Raw genomic sequence first — 21,574 nt, 5'->3', positions numbered from 1 at the left:
GGGTGGCAACAGTGCTGTGTCAGATTTATTACTGGCCACACTGTAATCAAAAGAAACAAGAATTGTTTCAAGTTCAAAGGGGCTAAATGGCTAACTGCAGTAAGGTGCTGGGTACCTGTGTGGATAAGCTCTTACTCCTGCAGACAGAGTTTTTGGCAGCTAGCTTTTCTATTTCTTCTTTCTCAGTGTCTGATATTTGGTCTTAATACTTTCTAGCTCTTAAAATGTCAGTCTTTTTTCTTTAACAAGGGAGTCCTCAGAGCTCAGTCCTTGGGCCTCTTCTTTTCTGGGTCTTCACCCCCTTCTAAGCCCTCTCATCCTTCGTCCACATGCTGGTGAAACTATGAACTTATACCTCTCACCAGCACCTCCCTTGGAACTCCAGACTTGTATGTTCACTTGTCTGTCCAATATTTCCTCTTGGACATCTCCTAGGCAACTCAAACTTCATATGTACAAACTGATTTTCTAATCTTTCTCCCCAAAACTGCCATTTGCTGGAATCTTCCATTTCTCAGTCAATGATAAGTTTGGTTTGTCAGGCCATCCCTGGAGTTATCCTGGCCTCCTTCTATACATGTAAACTCAAATTAGGCGAGACCACAGTTTTGCAATAGCTAAGAGGGGTTTCTAATGAGTTCTTATCATTTTGAGAACTTTCGCCTGGGGAGTTTCTGTGATGTGTGTCTGGGGAGGGAAGTTGGACACATATCAGTTGCTCTGAAGGTCTGGAAAGAAGGAGGCTTTTCTATTCAAAGGAGGAGTCAGATGGCTGGGAAGACCAACTGGGATTGCTGCAGCAGTTCCAGGTCCCAGGGGGAGATGGCCTTTCTCATCAAGGAGGAACAGCAGGGCTGCAACAGCTGAGAAGACCCAGAGAAGGGGATTTAACAGAGGAAAATAAACCAAGACTGATGCAGGAATGGTGCCACCAGCATAGCTCAGCCTGCCTAGCACAGCATCTGTTTTCCATGTTAGAAGCAAGTCTAGCCTTTCTTATCTAGGCAAATTTACCTGCCATCCCTCTAAGGGCCCTCCCTGATGGTTTCATTTTTCTTCCAGAACTTGTGTATATAAATTAACATTTATCTCTTGTGATAATTCTGCAGAACCAGTTCAGTTAGTTAAAGATATTGAAACACAAATAGTCCTGGTGGAAGATGATACCCCCATTAAAAATAAATGTTAGAGATGTAAACGATGTACAGTAGTACTTCATGTTCCTGGAAAAGCTTTGTATAAATAGAGGATTTTGGTTCTCAAATCACATTTAAATTTTATAAGAGTGTTATTTAATTCAAAAAGTGTACAATATGTGATTAGCAATGTGCTAGGCTAAAGCAAATAGTTTTTTTGCAATGCAAATAACCATGAGTTCTATTTAATATGATATTGTGCGACCCCCTTGTAGACCCCTGCCCGGTACCCGACCCCAAATAACAGCTCGAGAGTTGGAAGCCGAGTTCAGGTTTATTGGGACCAGCGGGCAGGCCAGGAAAGGAAGGAGATCGGGGCTGGCTGCGACTGCGCAGCTGGGGTAGGAGGGTTTTATAGGGGGGGTGGACGGGGCGTGGACACAGGGCTGGCGGAGTGTCCTAGGAGCTTAGGATAGGCTGTCCGTCTCTGGGCAGACTGCTGAGGTGGCTCAGAGGGTTACGTGTCGGTTCAGGATAGGCCGAGGCTTGGCGGGCTTTCCTGCTGCAATGATTGGCTGCTTGTTGTTGCTGGGCTGAACAGAGCAGGCTTGGCGGGCTTTTCTCAGGGCAGCAGGAAGCCTGGGGGGAGGGTGGGGGCAAGAAACCTGGGGGAAAGATGGCGGGACTTTCTACCAAACAGATATATGTTTGAATTTATTTAATTATTAAAATTTAAAAATATAACACAATTCACAAAAGTGAATGAAACAAATATATGGCAAATAATTACTATAAAGTGCACACCTATAAAATCACCACTCAGATCAAGAAATAGAACATCACCTGAATATCAGAAGCCTCCCATGGCCCCTTTCCTTCCTGAATATAACAAGTGCCCTCAATTACTCTCACATCTAGCACTGATGAGTTTTGTCAATTTCTTTGAAGTCTCGATCTGTCGCCCAGGCTGGAGTGCAGTGGTGCAATATTGGCTCACTGCAACCTTTACCTTCCGGGTTCAAGCAATTTTTATGCCTGAGCTTCCCAAGTAGCTGTGACTACAGGCGCATGACACCATGAATGGCTAATTTTTGTATTTTTAGTAGAGATGGGATTTCACCATATTGGCCAGGTTAGTCTCGAACCCCTGACCTTGTGATCCACCTGCCTCGACCTCCCAAAGTGCTGAGATTTCAGGCGTGAGTCACCACTCCCGGCCGAGTTTTCTCAATTTCTAAACTTTATATAAATCAAATAAAATAGTTTATACTCTTTTGTGTCCGGCTTCTTTCACTTCTCATTGAGTTAATGAGATTCATTCTTGTATGTTTACTCATTTTCTGACCGAATTGTAGTATAACATAAATTTCAAAAGTAACTCATCCATTTATATCGTTTCTAGTTTTGAGCTCTTATAAAATTGCCATTATACATATTTGTTCACCCACAGAAATATCTGTGTTCACTCATAGAAATGCATGAGTACATACACAGACAGGAATGCACACGTTCACATATACAACTGCAGGGTACACACACACAGAAACGTATGTCCCAGGTGGCATAGTTACAAGATGCAAGTGGACTGCATCCCTGAGTCACCACTTTAAAGGGAGCTACTAAATCTGCTGTGAATTTTGCATGATCAAAAAATTAACTCCTATGTTTCTAGACATTGAAATTTTGAGTTCACTTATTACTGCAGGATAGCATAGCCTAATCTAGTAAAAACAACATAACCAGTTTCAGAAATATTATTTTATAATCAAAGTTAAGGATTGATTCTTACACCTGAAATTTTCATGATACCAACAGGAGAGCTTAAGTAATTCATTCTCGTTATCAACAAGGTGATGGCAGGTGAGGAAAGGACTTCTGGAGGCAGGAAAACTGGTATCAGTGCATCCAACCACGTGGTCTGAGCCCTTACTGTGACACAAGCTGATGTTTGTGACTCCTGAAAGGAGCCACTGCTAGCCCATTTGCTGGTTTGGTGACATTTATATGATTTCCCACCTTCTTTAGTGAAACATGTCAAGACATTTTTCTTGTCATTTTTTTCTTTTTCCTAGGATGACATCCGCAGTGGAAAAGAAGAAACTATTGGTCAGGGCTCAGTCAGGAAATCAGAGCCACTCCATGGTATAGGAATGAGGAAGGAGAGCTTTCACAAGTTCGGGACTTGCTGGGGATGTTCAGGGGAAAGCAGTGCCTAACCTTGTCCAGCTGAAGCCCTTGTGCAGGGTACCAGTGGGTAGGTGGAGAAAAACCAATGGTAAGTTATGCCGATGTGGCCGCTAGGGGGCTGTGGACGGGCAGCTTAAGGCAGGAGGTATAGGGACTGCAGCCTCTTTGGGGCCCAGGGGCAGGGTGAGGCTGCTCTGGGTTAGCAGAGCCAGCAGAGAGATGATGATGTTGCAAAGCTGGAGGCTAGTGAGGACACGCTGGGCCCCGCTGTGTCCATCCACTGATATGTTTGACCATGTGACCCTCCTCCATTTCCCTTCAGTCTTCCCAATTCTAAGAATCATGTCTGTGGACAACTTTAGCCCAGAGCCATAGAAAGAAGGGAATTCTGGGAGCAGACAGCAATGTTGGCAATATACTGCCCAGCTTTAGGGAAATATTTTTTCTGATGTCCTCTTATAGGGTATTAAAAATCTCGGGCACTGCTGAAGGAAAGAAATCAGATTAATGTGTCCAAGGCAAAGGGTTACGGTTTAAAGAGTGAATGAACACACAGAGTTATACGACCTGCTAAAATGAAAGATCCAAAAACTGTGCTGTTCTGATTTGGTATACAGTAAATGGTGAAATGTTATAAACAGCAAGAAAAGCAGCTTTACATTAATGTGATGATGGCAATGACACCTGACAAGGAATATGTTGAGCAGATAAAAATTTATTTCCTAACTATATCAAAATATACAAAAATCACAGGTACAGTGGAAAGTCTATTAGGACTTTTTTTTTTCTTACCATTTTAGTAAAAAACTACAAACTCACTATTAATTAATTATTTGCTAGCGGAACAGTTAAAATAACTTGATGGAAAAGATCCTAGAAAATGTATTAGTACTGTGTTGTGGGGAAGAGTTTTGTGAACTGAGGATCCTGTCTTTTAGGGGATTATGAGCAAGGGTAGGTGCTGTGTCACCAGCAGATGATTTCACTAGATAAGTTCTGTGATAGGGACAAGCACATGTACATCCATATAAGGGATCAGGGAACATTTCTGGACTTGAATGAAACACCAATCCGTTTGGCGTTGGGGTGTAGAAGATTCTTATGAATAGGGCAAGCATTAGTTCCGGACATTTAGATAAGGCTGTTAAGGGGCTGATTAAGTCAAGTCCAGAAAATGTGCCCAAATGAGTGGGTGTGGGGCAGTTCAACATAAAAAGGGGTAAAGCAAGAGAGGGAGACTGTGGAACACAAAAACTGACAGATGGCCAGATAGAGAAGCAAAGCCAAGTTTTGTAGGGCCTGAAGCTTATGGCATTTTGAGGACTTCATTCAGAAAGAGAATACAAAATTAAGCATAGAAAATTAGGCACAAAAATAAACATTCTTGGAGGAGGTGACACCTAAGCAGAGAAAGAGCAAGTTTGCAGAAGAAAGAGGATGGGGTTACAGACTTGTAGTTCAAGGGGAAGACAGCTTCTCTGACATGTTGTTGGGGGCCCAGGGGTAGGCTGCTGGAAGTCCTGGAGGGGGTGTAGTGGGTAGGTGGTGGTGGTGGGGAAACGAAAGCTCACAGCTGGGCTGGAGGACTTCACAGAGACCAAATCTTAAGTACGGAAATTGTGCACCCAGCCATGTGCCAGTATTTTCTGAATTTACTAAACCCACCGCACGATGAAGGCATTGCACTGTCTTGGTGAAAAACAAATGGGAATACATGAGGGATAACACAGTTTTTTGTCTTAAAACTGAGCAAAGACATGGCTTCATACTAATAGCTGCAAGAAGTGGTCAGATTCCCTTCATTCATTCTATTTTATAAAAGCGTAAAAATACAACTGTCTGTGATTTGAGAGCCCATGTTTTACATTCTTTTTCTTTTCAATTTTTTTTTTTTACAGAACTGTCAATTCAAAACATGTTTTACTTTCACTTACATATTTCCCACTGCTTAAGTATTTATTAAGCATCTACTGCTCACCTCACATGCTTCTAAGTGTGGGATACAGGAACGAGCAACATTAAGTTTCTGATTTCATGGACCTTGTAAGAGGAGACAGGCAATAAGCACATAAACAAACAAATATATTATACAGTTTGAAGCCACACACCTTGAAGGGCTTCTTGTAGCCCCCAATGGTGGTAGCCATTCCATCATCTCTCTGCTTTTGGACTTAGATGAAATACTGAACTGTTTGGCGTGGGGTCTGCTTTCCCATGTCGCCTACAAAAGAGTCTTATGAGTAAGGCAAACATTAGTTCTGGGCATTTTAGATAACAATGCAGGGAGCTGATTAAGTTGAATCCAGACAAATGGGCCCAAATGAGTGGGCGTGGGATGATATTCAGCATGAGAGCAGGTAAAGCAAGAGAGGGAGGCACAGGACCCAAAAGCTGACAGCTGGCCAGATGGAGGGGCAAAGACAAGTTTTGTAGGGCCTGAGGCTTATCACATTTGTGAGACTTAAGAAAAAAATATATAAAAAGAATAGAAAGTTAGATACAAAAATACATGTTTAAAGGGAGAAATGCATCACAATAAGTTACAAATTAAAAAAAAACTAATGAATCCCATAAACTTCAGAAATACATGACATAATATTTTAATAAGCTGCTTGACACACTTCTATTACACTGTTTACATTTTTCAGTAGCATACCCTCTCATCACTGCTTCGGTTTTGGAAGACATTTTCTATAGGAACAACAGGAAGCTACTTCACACACAGGCGAACTTGCTTTTTGCTGTTCTACTATAGCCTCGTGTCTTCATAAACACGGGAATTCAGATCATTTACTTCATGTGATTTTTCTCCAAAAATATATGGTCCATTTATAACTGTATCTGCTGCATTTCAGTACAGGTACGTTTCCGACAAGAGAGAACTTCTGTCTTGATCAGGTATAGTTGAGAGAGTCAAACCTTCTCTAACAATGCTGTGTTTTTTTGTGTTTGTTTGTTTATTCTTGAGACAGTCTCTCACTCTCACCCAGGCTAGAGTGCACTGGCCGATCGAGGACTCACTGGAGCCTACACTTCCCAGGTTCAAGTGATCCTCCCATCTCAGCCTCTGAGTATCTGGGATTACAGGAGTGAGCCACCATACCTGGCTAATTTTTAAATTTTTGGTAAAGACAGGATTTTGCCATGTTGGCTAGGCTGTTCTCAAACTCATGGCCTCTACCAATCTGGTTGCTTCAGCCTCGAAAAGTGCTGGGCTTACAAGTGTGAGCCACTGAACCAGCAGATGCTAGGAGTTTTATGATGGAGAGAATTGCCAGACTAGCTTCCAGCTCGGCCCATCTCAAACTCTGCTACTCTTTTGCTACTGGAACCCTTCTAGTGTTGGGGAAATAAGACCGTTCAGGACACCAGTGTGACTCTCATAGAGGGTAGTAGGTATGTCAGTGGTAGCTGTTCCTGCACCTAGGTGGCCAGCACCAGCACAACTCCAGGGGAGAACTGTAAACCACATAAAATAGCCCGTCGAGGCCAGGGCTGGGGAGAGGCAAACCAGGCACCTGAGGCTCAAAACTTAACACCGGCCCTGGTCTGTTCATGGCCTCTTCAAAGTCACTCAATATGAGGATAAGTTAGAGTTAAAAAAGACGGTGAATTTAACTGGTGGTGATTAAAATTTTTTTTTTTTTTTTTCAAAATTTACAGTAACATTACCATGGGTGCACATTGCTAGGGTTCCCAGCAATGCGAACGTGTCCTTTGCAAGTCAGGGGTCCTGGATTCAAGCTTCTAACTTCCTGATTAATCCATCTCTGCATTCTGACCATGGCCCAACGTTCAAGCCTAGTTTTTCAGACTGGCTTACTTTTGCCTCCAGGACTTTGGTTAGAAGCTCAGGCTCTGGGGCTGGACTATTTGGGTTTGGATTCTGGCACTGCCACTTACTAGCTTGTGGAATCCAAAAATGTTATGCAATATCTTTGTGTCTCAGGTGTTCTCATCTGTAAAATGGCCATAAGTAATGTTAAGATTAAAAGAATTAGTTCACTAAGAGTGCTTACAACAGTATCTGACACATTATGAAAGCTCAATATTTATTATTATTTTTACTACCACTAGTAATAGTAATAGTATCAATATGTATATTAATAATACGTGGCTCTTCTCACACCACACCGTACACCCCCAGGACTGTCCGTGTTCTGACTTGGCCCAGAAGAGGCGTCCTTTTTCTGAATGGACTGTCGACCACATGTAGAAGGAAGGCAGAGAGAGAAAGGAATCAAAGAGGAACGGAATACTTGTTTTCAGATGTATTAATGTCTCCGAATTACATTTAAGTAGGTGAAAGATGTGGGGCTATAGAACATTTGCTGGAGCATAGATGTATAAATGTGCACGGCATGCCGAAAGAGAGTCAAAGGAGCACTCACAACGGAGCTGGCACCCTGTTGCTTCAAAACGAGAAAAATCACACGATCAGCTGCAGTTAGACTTAAACAAGGAAAAAGGCTGCACGTTAATTCAAGCTTATTCGCAGGACAAGCCTCCAAGACACTTGGTTTTCTCCCCTGGGTGGAGCGGTGGCCAGCAGGGAAAAGGAGGCGGCTCGGGCTTGCTGGCTGGCGTGGGCGCCAGAAAGCGGAACGGCCTGGGCCAGTCGCGCGGTGGTCACTGTCTCGGGAGCTGGGGAGGAGGCTGCCGAGGCCAGCCTAGCTCCTTCCAGCGCCGCTTCCCGGAGCGGGTGCGGGGGGTCCTCCGGAACGTGTGCTCTAGGTTCTCCCAGGCCAGCGTTCGCATCCCCGCCTGCCGGGTAGCGGCGCCGCCTCGGGCACCGGTGCAAGCGCGCGGCGCGCAGGCGGGGGGCGCTGTGGCCTCGGCGCCGGGACTGAGCTGCCCAGCCGGACCCGCCTCTTTCCCTTCCCCGCCCGCCTGCCCGCCCCCCACGCGTCGTGTCGCCGGGAAGCCGGGCGGAGACAGAGCGCTCCGCTCGGGATCCACGGCGCTCGGACCACTGTCCTCCAATCGCGCGGGGCAGAGCGGCTGGCGCCGCCGGAGCGAGGAGCCACGACCCTCCCCGGCCGCCTTTGTCTACGAGCCGTGCGGCCTGGAACCACCACTCTCAGGGGCCGGGGACGCGCCCGCAGCTGTCGGTGACAGCTCCTCCCTCCCGCAACCCTCCGGGGCGGAGGGGCGGTCGGGCCGGGCCCTGCTCTCCCGCGCCCGCAAGCCCGCTCTCGCGGATCGATGCCCCCGCAGCAGGGGGACCCCGCGTTTCCCGACCGCTGCGAGGCCCCTCCAGTGCCGCCGCGTCGGGAGCGCGGGGGACGCGGGGCACGCGGGCCTGGGGAGCCGGGGGGCCGGGGGCGCGCGGGCGGTGCCGAGGGGCGCGGCGTCAAGTGCGTGCTGGTCGGCGACGGCGCGGTGGGCAAGACGAGCCTGGTGGTAAGCTACACCACCAATGGCTACCCCACCGAGTACATCCCCACCGCCTTCGACAACTTCTCGGGTGAGCTGGCCTGGGGGCCGGGGCCGGGGGCGCGTGGCCGCGGTCCGCCTAGGGGAGGGAGGATGGCACGAGGGTCGCTGGGCTCCCCAGGGGGCTGCGGGGCCCCCGCGCCGCTCCGGCGGGGAAGCCGGGCGAATGAGGAGTGCAGGACGTTTCCTGAGTTTTCAGGAACCAGGCAAGCAGGGAGCAAACACGAAAGGGCCACGGGGGAATGGGGAGCCACCAGAGCTTGGTGAGGGGAGGGCGGAGAGGCAGTCAGAGCCAAAAAAAAAAAAAAAAGCAACAGATAAGCAGGAGTGAAAGAGGTTGAGTTCAGCCTGCCCGGCCAGTTTGCTGCGTTAGAACAAAGTTTCCTGAGGGCGACGTCACTGGCGCCGCTGCGGAGTTTCAATCAGAAGGTGACGCGCAGGTGCCTTACCTGTGGCCCTGAGCGTAGCCCCTTTCCTTTCTGGCGGCTCAGCTCACGAGGGGCATCTCCACTTTAAAGAGCGGCGGAGACGCCGGGAAAACATTTGATTTCGTGAAAATAGCCCGAGCAGCCCTCTTGAAGGCTTAGGTTTGGATGAAACCTGAAGAGTAAACACCGTTTCTTTCTTCTGAGCCCCACCACCTTCCCCACCCGCATGGGCTCGGATTCTGGTTGTTGGTGTCTTTTCAGGATCCCTTTAAGCTGCTTAAAGCCCTTATGTACCGAAGCGAGGTCATTTCCCTTGGTAGGTAAAATGATAAAGGAATACTTTGTCTTGATTTTCAGGTCTTTTAGAAATTTAAGAAAAAGTTAAAATTCACAGAAGCTAGTATGAAACACTTAACTGTCTTGCTTCTTCTTTTTTTTTTTCTTTTTTTAAAGTTGCTTCTCTGACCTTCCTTTCATCCCAAAGGTACCCTAGAAAAATGGGTGCTATACTGGTGGGTTCTCCTCCCACCCTGCTGACTAGTATAAACATTTAGAAACAATTAGAAAGTTGTGTAGAAAGAGAGAAAAGTGAGTGCTTAATTAAAATAGAAACCTCCACAACATGTCTGCTGCAGGCCTTGCCACACTCCTCGAGTCCCGGAGCCCACTGGAAAGGTGGGCATGGCTTTCTTTTCTTCTTTTTTAATCTCCTTTTGACCTGCCATAGAGATAAGGAGTGCCCTCATTTTTAAACGGGACAATGCGGGCAGTCCGTGTTTGCACATGTTCTCAAAACAAACTAGAATTTTATGATAAACTCTGAAGTTGGGAAACTTTCCCAAGGGAAAACAGAATTATTTGTGAGGTTTTCCACTGATTTAAAACTGCAGCGTTGCTTCCCATTTACCTCCAGTGTTGTTTTTAGGGCCTTTGAAACAAGTGTGACAGGAAAATAAATCTTCCAGGACTGGGAGAAAAGCATAGGCCTTTCTGGGGGCACCATCAAAGGGCTCGGGAATTTGCTGCCTGGTCCATGGCAATGGAGTGACTTGCCAGCCCCCGGTTTGTATACAAAAACGCCTCCACAGGGCCTCCTTGTTTTAGGTGAGTCTTTAATTCATTAGAGGACCTAGAATAGGAGCAGAGGAGTTTGGAGTGAGAATGATAGTGCAAGCTAAAACTATTAGTATTCTGGAAGTGGTTAAAAGACACCTCCTGATTGTCATTTTGGTTTTGTTTTTAAGCTGTGGTGTCTGTGGATGGGCGGCCTGTGAGACTCCAGCTCTGTGACACTGCCGGACAGGTCAGTATCATGTTACAGCTCAGTGCTGGGAAAGGAAACAGCCTTTTAAAGATTTCCAAATAACCTTTGATTCCCTCAGTCAGTAACTAGGTCATTCTAAAGCCTCGTGAAGTGGACCCACCCCTGCTGTTGGCCTCTCTCTGAGGGTGGGCAGGGACTAGGGGTTGGGGGACAGGAAGCAGAGGAAGATACCTCCAAACTAATAAAACAGGGTTTGGCTCAGCTCTACGTAGCCAAGCAAGGGAGGGAGCAGGGTCAAGAACAGCTCTTATCTTAAAAGATTTCTGTTATTTACTCCCCTGGTTTTTATGAAAAAAATTTCAGTGATGTTTTGTCGTCATTTCCCAAAGTAAGTTAGTAATAAAAATCATTTTATTAAAGGCCAGTGAGTCAGATATTTAAGAAATTTGCTCAAGAAAAAGATGGAATTTATATCAGTAAGGGTTAATATTTCCCTTCCTGAGCTGTGGTTTGACTCCTTTGGACCAGCCCCATTCCCTGAAGCACAGACACATTTGTCAGAGCCGTCCTAAGCTGGAGGGATGAACTAACTGGGCTTGTTCTATCCAAATTGTGAATGCTGGTTCTTGTCTCGAGGGCTGGGTACTTGGAGGAAACAGCTAGGGAGTGTGGGATTCCCTCTTCGTGATCCCCAGAAGAACCCCCTGCTTGCTGGGTCCTTGAGTCCCTGAAGTCAGGCTGTGCCTTGTGAACTCCCAGGGGTACTTGATTTTGGCAAAGTGATGGTTAATGAACTTGTCTCTATAGTATGTTCTAGGGTTCAGCAAATCCCGGGTATACTTTGTAGGCAGATGAAAGTGCCCCCTTCACTTTCTGAGGTGCCATTGCAAGACCATGTATGTTTAGGAAGGCATTGGTTTTCCACTGGCCTCCAGAGCCTCATCTAAGCCAGAGCTTCCAAGTTGCTCGCCTACTCTGGGACAGCAGATTCAGAACTGAGGATAGGTATTCTGTTTTAAACCTCAAGATGATACAAGACTGGGTAGCCTTGAGTTCCAAGGAACACTGGGCTGGTGGAGACCATAGCATGAGAGCACCTCAGCTTGGAAAAACCAAGCACTATCGGTATTGTATTGCCTGTAGAAAACAAAAATCAGGCTGGGTGTGGTGGTTTATACTCTTTGGGAGGCTGAGGTGGGAGGATTGCATGAAGCCAGGAGTTTGAGACCAGCCTGGGCAGCATAGCAAGACATCATCTCTACAAAATAAAAAAATTAGCCTGGTGTGGTGGCAATGCTCATAGTCCCAGCCAGTAGCCACTTGGGAGGCTGAAGCAGGAGGTTGGCTTGAACCCAGGAGTTTGAGGCTATAGTGAGCTATGATGGTGCCACTGCACCCCAGCCTGAGCAACAGAGCAAGATGGTCTCTTGGAAAAAGAGATAAAAAAGATCATCTCTTGGAAAAAAAGATAAAAAAGAAAAATCAAAGAATACAGTCACTTCTAGTACTGAATCTTCCTGAAGGCCATGGTGGTATTTATAATTCAAGCTTCATTTCCTTGTATGAAGTGAGAATGCTTTGCCTATTGGGGGTCCGGTTTCCTGATCTTTAAAACACGAGCAGAGGAACATCTCATTAAGCACAGTCATCCTTGCTGAAGTCAGAGCCTGAGGATAAGATGGAAGTCAGGAAAACACAGGAGGTCCAAAGGCACAGTTACCAGGGAGCTTTATGGGGAGGAGCAGAGTCTCAGTGCACCTACCTGCTTCAGGATGTCACTCAAATATCTCTGTCCACCACTGGGCTCCTCCTAAGTGTTGGCTCTTAAGCAGGATGCAGCTTCTTGAGCTGGGGTTTCATGCCCAGTGCCCAGTGTAGTGCCTGGCACAGAGCAGGGCTTAATTTTGTGATTTTATAGAATGGATGAACCAGAGGAGGACCAGTGGTAAGGGTGCAACCATAAGTCGTGGGCCTGCCCCTTAATAGACTTACAGTGTGGAGGGAAGACCAACCAGTTTATGGAAGTTTGTGAAGGAGCAAGCTAAGGGAAGGAAAGAGGCTCCGGGTCAGAGGTGCAGGCTAGCTGGGCCTGGCAGGAAACCCTCTCAGCAGAGTTTTGAAAGACAAATAGGAATTTTACTAGAAAAACTTTGTAAAAATGACTCTGAATTCTCAAGGAAGAGTTAAATCGTTCCTTAGAATAATCTGTTTAAAAATCACGGAAGCACATACATCACTTTAGAAGTATTTTTATCCAAAAAAGTTTATAATTAGGGAAAAATGAAGGTTTTGGTGCTACATTTATAAGCTTCAGTTTGTTTGGAAATTATTATTCTGGCCTCCCAGCAATATTTTCAATGAGATTTACTGTATTTATTAACTTTTGTGTTAGACGAAAATACCCAATTAATTAATGAATAAGACCACGATCTAAAAATTTGTAGAAAACCAACTTTAAAAACTATGAAAAATATGCTGCTGGTAAGGTAAGTCAGGTATTTGTGTTTTTGTTTTCCTGTTTCCCCATTTATAAGTTAGTCTTTGTTCAGACTACTAGCCAAGCTGGTCAAAGTGGTAGTTCTTTTTTACTCTCCCTCATCCTGGTATGATAAAATACATTTTAGGGGACTTGCTGTGATACCTGCCATGTTTCCTTATGGAGTAAGGAACACATACCTCTTCTAGGCAGCTGACATAAGAACCTTGAGGGTCAAGTGACTCCACTGACCTCCACTTCAGATGCCCGGAGAATCGGTATGAACACAGATAGGCTGGAACTTGGGGATGTGGAGCTGGAGTGTGGGTTTCCCATGGAAATTGATGGAAGGAGAGTATAGCTCTAGAGGCTGAAGAAATCACTTCTTGTACCTTTAGCTTTTCTGGTTAGGGAGGGTAGGTGAGTCTATAAGATGTCAAAAGGAGTTTTTAACACTGGGCTTACAGTCTCAAGGGAAGATTGATCAGAGACAGATTGAAGACTTGAAAAAACATACCTTTGGCATAAGAGAAAAAGTATTGCTGAAATAGGAGTAGTTCACTGGAGAATTGCCAATAGAAGCTGAAAATTTTTTGGCCTTTTGACCCATAGGTACTAAAAAAAAAAATTCAAGTTGCAGCCAAACCAGAGGGATGTAGAATCCAGTCTTCTCTCTCTGCCCCGCCCACCCTGATCAGAATCCTGTGCAGCGTCTGTACCACAGATCTGGCAAGCACATGCAAATTGCTTGGCCTCAGAATGCCTTTTTTTTTTTAAAGGGTGCATTCCAGTTGTCCTCATTACACGTGTGTATTGCATTCATCAAATATCTAAGGTTTCTGGTTAGGCACTGAGCAAGAGGGTCTAATTTCTGTTTTACTTCTCAAGTTCCTTAGCCAGAATCTCAAGAGATCTGGGGAGATACCTTTCCAAAGCCCGCTCAGAAGGCTCAGCCCTTGTACTTGCCTTCCTTTTTCTCAGTATTGCAACCCCAGATGCCAGGGCACGGCCAAGGTGCAGCTACCTGAGGGGACAGCTACCTGAGGGGGGAGCTACCTGGGGGGGGCAGCTACCTGAGGGTGTAGCTACCTGGGGGGGTAGCTACCTGAGGGGACAGCTACCTGAGGGGGGAGCTACCTGGGGGGGGCAGCTACCTGAGGGTGTAGCTACCTGGGGGGGGTAGCTACCTGAGGGGCAGCTACCTGAGGGGGCAGCTACCTAAAGGGGCAGCTACCTAAAGGGGCAGGTACCTGAGGGGCAGCTACCTGAGGGGGCAGCTACCTAAAGGGGCAGGTATCTGAGGGGCTGCCTTAATGCTGGTCTCAGTTTTATACTTTTTTCTTTAAGGCCCTCTAAGAACAGAGGGAGCATTCCATTAAAACATCTTCAGAGCTGAGCTGTAGTCTACCTGACTGCGTTTCTGTGTTTATTTAATCAGCACAAAGTTGGCATGAAGAAACTTAAGTCGTTCTTTTTCTTTTTAAAACTGTTTTTAGAGACAGGGGTCTTTCTAAGCCACCCAGGCTGGTCTTGAACTCCTGGGCTCAAGTGATCCCCCTGCCTCAGCTTCCCAAGTAACTGTGACCATAGGCACGTGCTGCCACACTTGGGTAAGTCATTCTTTTTCAACTTGCACTTGCAGAAGCCTCACAAATATCAGTGACATTCTGAAATACCATGTTGTTTCCTGAGCATTTTAGCTGGTTGACTTTAATGTGATTAGTTGGTTGGTTGGTGTCCCGTAATTGAAACAATGAAGAAAGTCTATTCAAATAAGTTACAGGTTTCTTTTGTACCGAGAGAAAAAAGCCACAGATGGAGAATAATATCGATATAAATAGTACTTAGTAAAAAATCAGATTGTGTCAATTGAGTAATGAAAAACATGAATGGCATTGAGCTTTGTCTTGTTCTTGAGAAATTATTTATACCTGAGGATGGTTGGCACCAACAGATACACATTTTAAATAGGAAAGAGTAAATATTTTTCTACAAAAGATTTGAGTGAAAGTTTTCAGTTAGCTGAATGTGGTACTACAGGGAACTATAGGATGTTTGCTATAAAGAAATGCTCATTTGGAGACCAGCATCTGTCTGTTCACACCCAAATCCCCTCGCCTGCCACTGTGTCTTGAGTGCAGGTGATGTTCAGTGTTGTCTGTTGACTGGCTGACCGTGGGAGAGCAGTGGCAGCACAACCATTGGTTTATTTATAATCAACTCTGATTTATTCCATCCACTTCTCTATACCTGAAGGGTAGGGTGTTCGTGCCTATTCTCCAGTTCTTGTCTGTCCAACACTGTACATGGAGGCCATGGGTATTGGCAAGGAGAAAGGAAGTAGGAGAAAATGAAGGAAGGACGGAGGCAGAGAAGATAAAGCTAGAATAAGGATGTATTAACTAGTGTCTGTAAGTGACATTGAGAAGCACAAGTTTTCCGAGTCGCTGATTTCTGGTCTGGCCTGGAGTCTGATTAGCATTACTCTACACTGCTGTGCATGGTGTGGGCAGAGTGTGTGTACAGTGCAGATGGGATGAAATCGGCATCACTCAGAGCTGCTGTGGGGAAAGACAGGGCTGGATTCATAAAGAGAGGAGCTGTGTTCATAGACTGGGCTCTTGAGGTTCATAGTCCGGGTCTTGAGGATCAGTGTGGGTATGGTCTGAATTTTATAAGAGTAGCTAAGTACCAAGAGTTGAGAGTAAGTTTGGGTTACACTCAGCTGCAGGCTAAACTTTATTTTATTTCTAGAACCCACCTGCTTTGAGCATTTTTTCTATGTTAAGCTGCAAGTAGTCTTGAGTGTCGATGAACATTTTGAACATGCTTGTCAGTGTTCAGGCCGTCGCTGGCCCTGACAGCAGGCGGCTGCCACACCTTTGCTGTGCACTGGCTCCGCCTGGTAAACAGCAGGATGGTTTCAAGGCTGCTGGCTCTTCCTCCTAGGACCAGTGAGTCTTCTATCACCTGCCAGACCCTTTCAGGAAAAATGTGAAGATGATCTTTTTACTGATGAGAACTGATTAAAAAATAACTTTTGGGGACTTTGCTTGGTTGCAGGATGAGTTTGACAAGCTGAGGCCTCTCTGCTACACCAACACAGACATCTTCCTGCTCTGCTTTAGTGTCGTGAGCCCCTCATCTTTCCAGAATGTCAGTGAGAAATGGGTGCCAGAGATTCGGTGCCACTGTCCCAAAGCCCCCATCATCCTAGTTGGAACGCAGTCAGATCTCAGAGAAGACGTCAAAGTCCTCATTGAGTTGGACAAATGCAAAGAAAAGCCAGTGCCTGAAGAGGCAGCTAAGCTGTGCGCCGAGGAAATCAAAGCCGCCTCCTACATCGAGTGTTCAGCCTTGACTCAAAAAAACCTCAAAGAGGTCTTTGATGCAGCCATCGTCGCTGGCATTCAATACTCGGACACTCAGCAACAGCCAAAGAAGTCTAAAAGCAGGACTCCAGATAAAATGAAAAACCTCTCCAAGTCCTGGTGGAAGAAGTACTGCTGTTTCGTATGATGCTGGCAAGACACCCAGAAAGGCTATTTTCAGATGAAATTGATATTAGAAGCTATATTAGCTGAAACAACTCCTTTTACTGTGTAGAACCTGTATAGAGAGTGTGTGTATATGTATTATAGGAGGAGCTCTCAACTTATGCATTCTTTCTTGCCTTTAATTTTCCTGTTGTTTGAGCTTAGGGATGAGATACTTATGCAAGATATTTTTGAAGTAAATTAAACATTTTTCACCTCTCTGGAAATTTAGAGTTCTAGACCTCTGGGTTAATTGATATCTAATATGAAGAAGACACCTCAGATCTGGATGTCAAGAATGCAATTCTGCTACATTATAATGTACAGCAGAACAAAAGGGAGGGCGCTATGGCTAACCCTCTCTTGATTAAGGGCTACTTAATGCAAAGTGCATTACGTACACGGGTCAACCATGGTTGGAACAATTCTTAGCTTTGAAACTCCATGCAAACCATACCTTTTTTTTTTTTTAAAGGAGCAAAACTCTGAGAAAAAATGCAAGACCTCTGCCTACAAAACCTCAAAACAGTCACTTTTGTCGTTTGCTAATACCCAGTTTCTTATGATTTAAAACAACCAACAGGCCGGGCGCAGTGGCTCACGCCTGTAATCCCAGCAGTTTGGGAGGCCGAGGCGGGTGGATCACGAGGTCAACAGATCAAGACCATCCTGGTCAACATGGTGAAACCCGGTCTCTACTAAAAATACAAAAAATTAGCTGGGCATGGTGGCTCATGCCTGTAATCCCAGCTACTCAGGAGGCTGAGGCAGGAGAACTGCCTGAACCCAGGAGGCGGAGGTTGCGGTGAGCCGAGATCGCGCCATTGCACTCCAGCCTGGGTAACAAGAGTGAAATTCTGTCTCAAAAAAAAAAAAAAAAAAAAAAAAACCACCTTCAAAAAACATCCCACGACTATATTGCACTGTGTTGACAAAAAAGGAAACTTGCTTATGGGGAGTTTTCTTTCTTAGACCAGTTGTGTTGACAGTGTGTTAACACAGAGTGCCGTGCAGAGGAAAGGAAGCGTTAGTCAGTATTTTTCATGTTTTAGGGAGTGATTCCTGTGGAGACGAGAATGTGACATTTGCTTTTGGTACTGTAACACAGGCACCAAGCTGCCTCAATCCTACGTAGCGAGGGCACCGGGGAGCACCCATCTGGATTGTTTTAAAACTTCCCTATTCAAGCTGTTGCTTCGGCAGGGAGGTGAATACTTTTGAAAGGCCAACAGCAAATGTTTGTGGGACAGGAAACAGATCATTTTTTCTTAAGTCAGCCAAGATGTACTTCTCTGTGTACACAGCCACGCGCACACATGCACAGACACATAGGTCTGTGTGGCTGTATTTGTTGTTGATAACAGTAGCCTGATGGAGGTCAGACTCTTACGCAGTTAATGGGGAAAAGCATGGCCACAAAAACACATGCGAGGGAAGCTTGGCTTCCTCTTGTTGACACTTTTGTGAACCAGCATCTTTTTTATTCAGAGTATGCTTTTAGGTCTATCTTAAAATATATATTTTTGAGGACATCTTAAAACTAAACAAAAAATGAAATGAACATATCTTGAAACCTGTTAAAACAACCAGTGAAAGCCACAGATGGCTTTGGGGCAGTACTAGCAGATGCCCGTGGACTCTGAGGACTCCAGAGGGGCGGTGCGTGTGGTCAGCCAGGTGCATGCCGGGACCATGGCCCCCATGCTTGGCCGATTCCTGTGACGGTGAAATACATCCTTCAAGGTGGCAGCTTTTACAGCTGAATCTTCTGGAGAAAGAAGTGCCACCTCAGGAGAGTAGCTTTTACTCTGGTAAGAATGCCTCTGACATGCCACAGGGCAGCCTGAACACACTGAGTTGCGGTGGGTGAGACAGAGCCACTGAAGTCACTTCCACAACTAATGAGGGAAATCTCTATAAAGCCAGTTAGGTAGAAGAGTTTTATTTTTCTGTGGGTTTTGTGTTGTCTTTTTGATATAAAAAGAGATCCAGTTTGTGTTTTTCAATAGAAAAAAAGATCAGGTTATACTGTAGGTTAGGGTTCCATGTATTCCTCTTAGTAAATAAAATTAACAAATTTCTTTAATAAAAGATTAATCTTTAAACAACTAAAATACATAGACTGTCAACTTTTGATTATTCAACACATTGGAATTGATGTCAGTTGTAGTTTCCTGAAGCATTTAGTTACAACCTGAAGGAGGAAAATTATTTGTGGAAATGTTTAAAATGGACCTAATTGACTATAGTCTCATCTTGCCCTGCCTGGCCTCGGCTGGGCTCTGCCTGTCTGCTTGGTGTCCAGTGTGGGAGGGAAGATGAGTTATTTAATGGTAAGTGATTTGAAACATTATTTTTATATTAAAGTAAATGGCATGGAGTACAATGCAAATTCAGTTTTAAGATAGAACACAAAACTTGAAAGAAGTTTTATGCATGCAACAGTGTATGGGGCTGCAGCTGGTCACCCTGAAGGGGCCTTCCACACCTCCTGTCTATAGGCCTCAGGTGGAAGGTGCTTAGTGAAGAATACCTGTGTGGCCCAGTTCTGAAAGCTTTATGCAAACAGTTGAATTTTAGCTGGCATTGATAACAGCTTGGACTATTACTGTTAAAAATCTAGTGGGTTGACCTTTAAGTTTTTAATATATGTTGCTACATTTTATAGAATAGTAAAGGTACGATTGTACTTGAGATTTTCCTCCATTTTTATTTCTTTTGTGAGCCTAGGGTTTGGGGCCGAAAATGTTTTCAAAGTATGTGTTTGAGTTAAATATAAAATTTGTTCACGTCAAAGCTCAAAAATTGTTAAACTTGCAGCTTGGTATTGCAGAGAAGAGTTTCTAAGAATTTTGCTTTAGAGAATGCCACCTTGGCTGAACTACAAGTGTAGGCCACCATTATCATTTCAACACACAGCACACTTCAGAACTGTTTGCTATCTCTTGTTACCACATATGTATAAATGGACCTCTTATAACCTTGTTCTCTGCTTGGCAAACTCTAGAGAAACTACCCAGGTGTGACAAGCCAAAGCGGGAGCAAGGCCTCCTCTCCTGACTATCGTAACCTGGTGCCTTACCAAGTTGTGCTTTTCTGTTTTCAAGTGTAAATGATGTTGGGCAGAATGTTGTACTTGAAAATGCTATAAATGAGATGGTATGAAATAAATTCTGACCTATGGATCTAATGGCTCTTGCCTCTTCTATCGAAGGATTTTGTTGGAGGTGTTTAGCCACATCTTGAAGCAGCACTCGTTGGGAAGCATCATGGCATACACTGAGAGGCGTTTTGGGAATGCATCTCCAACTGATTTGAAGTGCTTCTGCAGCATGGGGTTTTCTGGATTCTGGAGCCATAGTCTGACAGTAAGCACCTGCTGATTACGTGTTCCTCACAGATTGTGTGCTGATGTCCCAGTGAGTTGGAGGGAGCACTATTCTTGGAACTGAAAGTCTGGACTCAGAGAAGTACTAGTGTGGGATGAAGCTGAGATAGCCAGCGATCTGAACCTCAGTTTCTTCTTCTGGAAACAGTACTGCCTTTCTCACCTGGCTGTCTGGATCCTGAACAATGCAGAGCAGACATCCAAGATCTGTAAATCACCGGGAAAGAGGCTAGAAGTCAAGGGCATCATGATCCCTTACCAGCCGTAGAGCTGAGACCAGGGTTCTCAGGTCCTGAGGGTCCCAAGAGGTGCTGTTGTGTTCTGTGTGGTTTCTTCAGGTTCTTGAAGTCAGTCTTCTCATCATGTCATGAGGATGCAGTCGTTGTACCGAGGGCTCTAGGGAATGCTGCCCTGGGGAGGCAACTATTCTGAGGGGCTCGAAGTCTTCTTGCTCTCACCCTCTAGCCTCAAGGTCATCCCATGAAGGATGGAGCCATCCACTCTGCTCCCCATGGTGCTGCATAGGCCACGATACAACTTTTGTGCGTACCCACCGGATGTTCAGCCACAATGAGTGGGAAGACTGCATGGAATGCAACTAAAACAACTATATCCCCCAATTCCACACATGGCCGGGGTGCCAAAAGCCTGCTGGCTTCCCGGCCTCCACAGGGCGGCTGACCCCAGCCCAGAGGGACTCAGAGGTTTCTCCACACCCAGTCCCAGTCTGTCTCTCATGTCCTGGCTGGGCCTTCCCAGGACACACGGACAGCACATCCAGCCACTGTAGAGGAGGTGAGCATGTGCTTCATTGAGGCATTTATGGATTCAAAGAGAGTGAAGGAATGAGAAGCATCCAGGAGAAAAGTGTTCAAAAAGGAAAGAAGGTTCGAAAGCCCCAAGGCAGACGAGCATCTGCTATGTCCCGGAGGCCAGTCTGAACAAGATAAAAGGCAGGAGAGGCAGGGAGATGATGTCAGGATGGTGACAATGGGTGGTGATGGTGGCAACCAGGGACATGGGGACGAGTCCGGCTGCTTGGGCTTACATTCTGGCACTGCCACTTGCTGGTTCTGATTACTTAAGCTACTTAATCTTTTAACCCCTCTGAGTCTAAACAGCTTTCTAACCTTTCAAGTGGATAAGCATGGCCAATGGACCAATGCTTTCATCCTCTGATCAAATGAGGTTATGGATGGAAAGTGCTGGTACACAGTAAGCACTCAGTAAATGCTCACTCTGCATGGTCTTCGTAGTAGACTCCTTTCAATGATTCTTTTAATTTCCTTCACAGCAGGACACGCCTGTAAATCAGCTCAGTTCTTGTGGGCATCCCACTGAGGTGACAATTGGCTCCTAAGGGTTTCCATCTTCATCTCTATTAAATTTTATGAGGCTTACACTTTTAATGGATAACAGCACATTCATTTTTTCATTTCCACTCATTTTTATAAAATCGGAGCAACATTATATAGATCATGTTCATTGTTGCACAGGCTGGCTCTGTGGAGCAAAGCTGCTGCGGCTGCTGCTGCTGACCTGCTGGAACTGTGTGGGGTGGGCCACCTCTCTGAAAACTGACAAGTGAATCTGCAGATGGTGAAGCAGGAAAATCTGAATTCAGGGTACAAAGGTAATTTAGGGAGTCAGCAGACAAGGTTGCGATACAGGCATTGTGTGGAAGTCATGATCTGCTGCGTTCCCCAGCATTGTGCTGGGCTGT

At 45.5% G+C, this 21,574-nt stretch overlaps 1 protein-coding gene across 1 annotated transcript; it reads left to right on the top strand.

Annotated features, from left to right (window-relative positions):
• Positions 1-8,297: 8,297 nt before the first annotated feature.
• Positions 8,298-19,648, top strand: RHOU (ras homolog family member U). The gene is made up of 3 exons (XM_002760598.6): positions 8,298-8,790; positions 10,432-10,490; positions 15,991-19,648. The coding sequence occupies exons 1-3, from the start codon at positions 8,529-8,531 to the stop codon at positions 16,444-16,446; spliced, it is 777 nt and encodes a 258-aa protein (XP_002760644.1). The 5' UTR covers positions 8,298-8,528; the 3' UTR covers positions 16,447-19,648.
• The last annotated feature ends 1,926 nt before the right edge of the window (positions 19,649-21,574 follow it).

The sequence above is a fragment of the Callithrix jacchus genome, chromosome 19 (genome assembly GCF_049354715.1).
Source record: "Callithrix jacchus isolate 240 chromosome 19, calJac240_pri, whole genome shotgun sequence".
Lineage (NCBI taxonomy): Eukaryota > Metazoa > Chordata > Mammalia > Primates > Cebidae > Callithrix > Callithrix jacchus.
This window is presented reverse-complemented; position numbering and strand designations above follow the sequence as displayed.

Excerpts from the sequence above, each read along its gene's own strand:
- RHOU (XM_002760598.6), top strand. The coding sequence starts at position 8,529 with ATGCCCCCGCAGCAGGGGGACCCCGCGTTTCCCGACCGCTGCGAGGCC. Across the intron at positions 8,791-10,431 it reads CGCCTTCGACAACTTCTCGG|CTGTGGTGTCTGTGGATGGG; the intron begins GTGAGCTGGCCT and ends TTTGTTTTTAAG. Across the intron at positions 10,491-15,990 it reads TCTGTGACACTGCCGGACAG|GATGAGTTTGACAAGCTGAG; the intron begins GTCAGTATCATG and ends GCTTGGTTGCAG.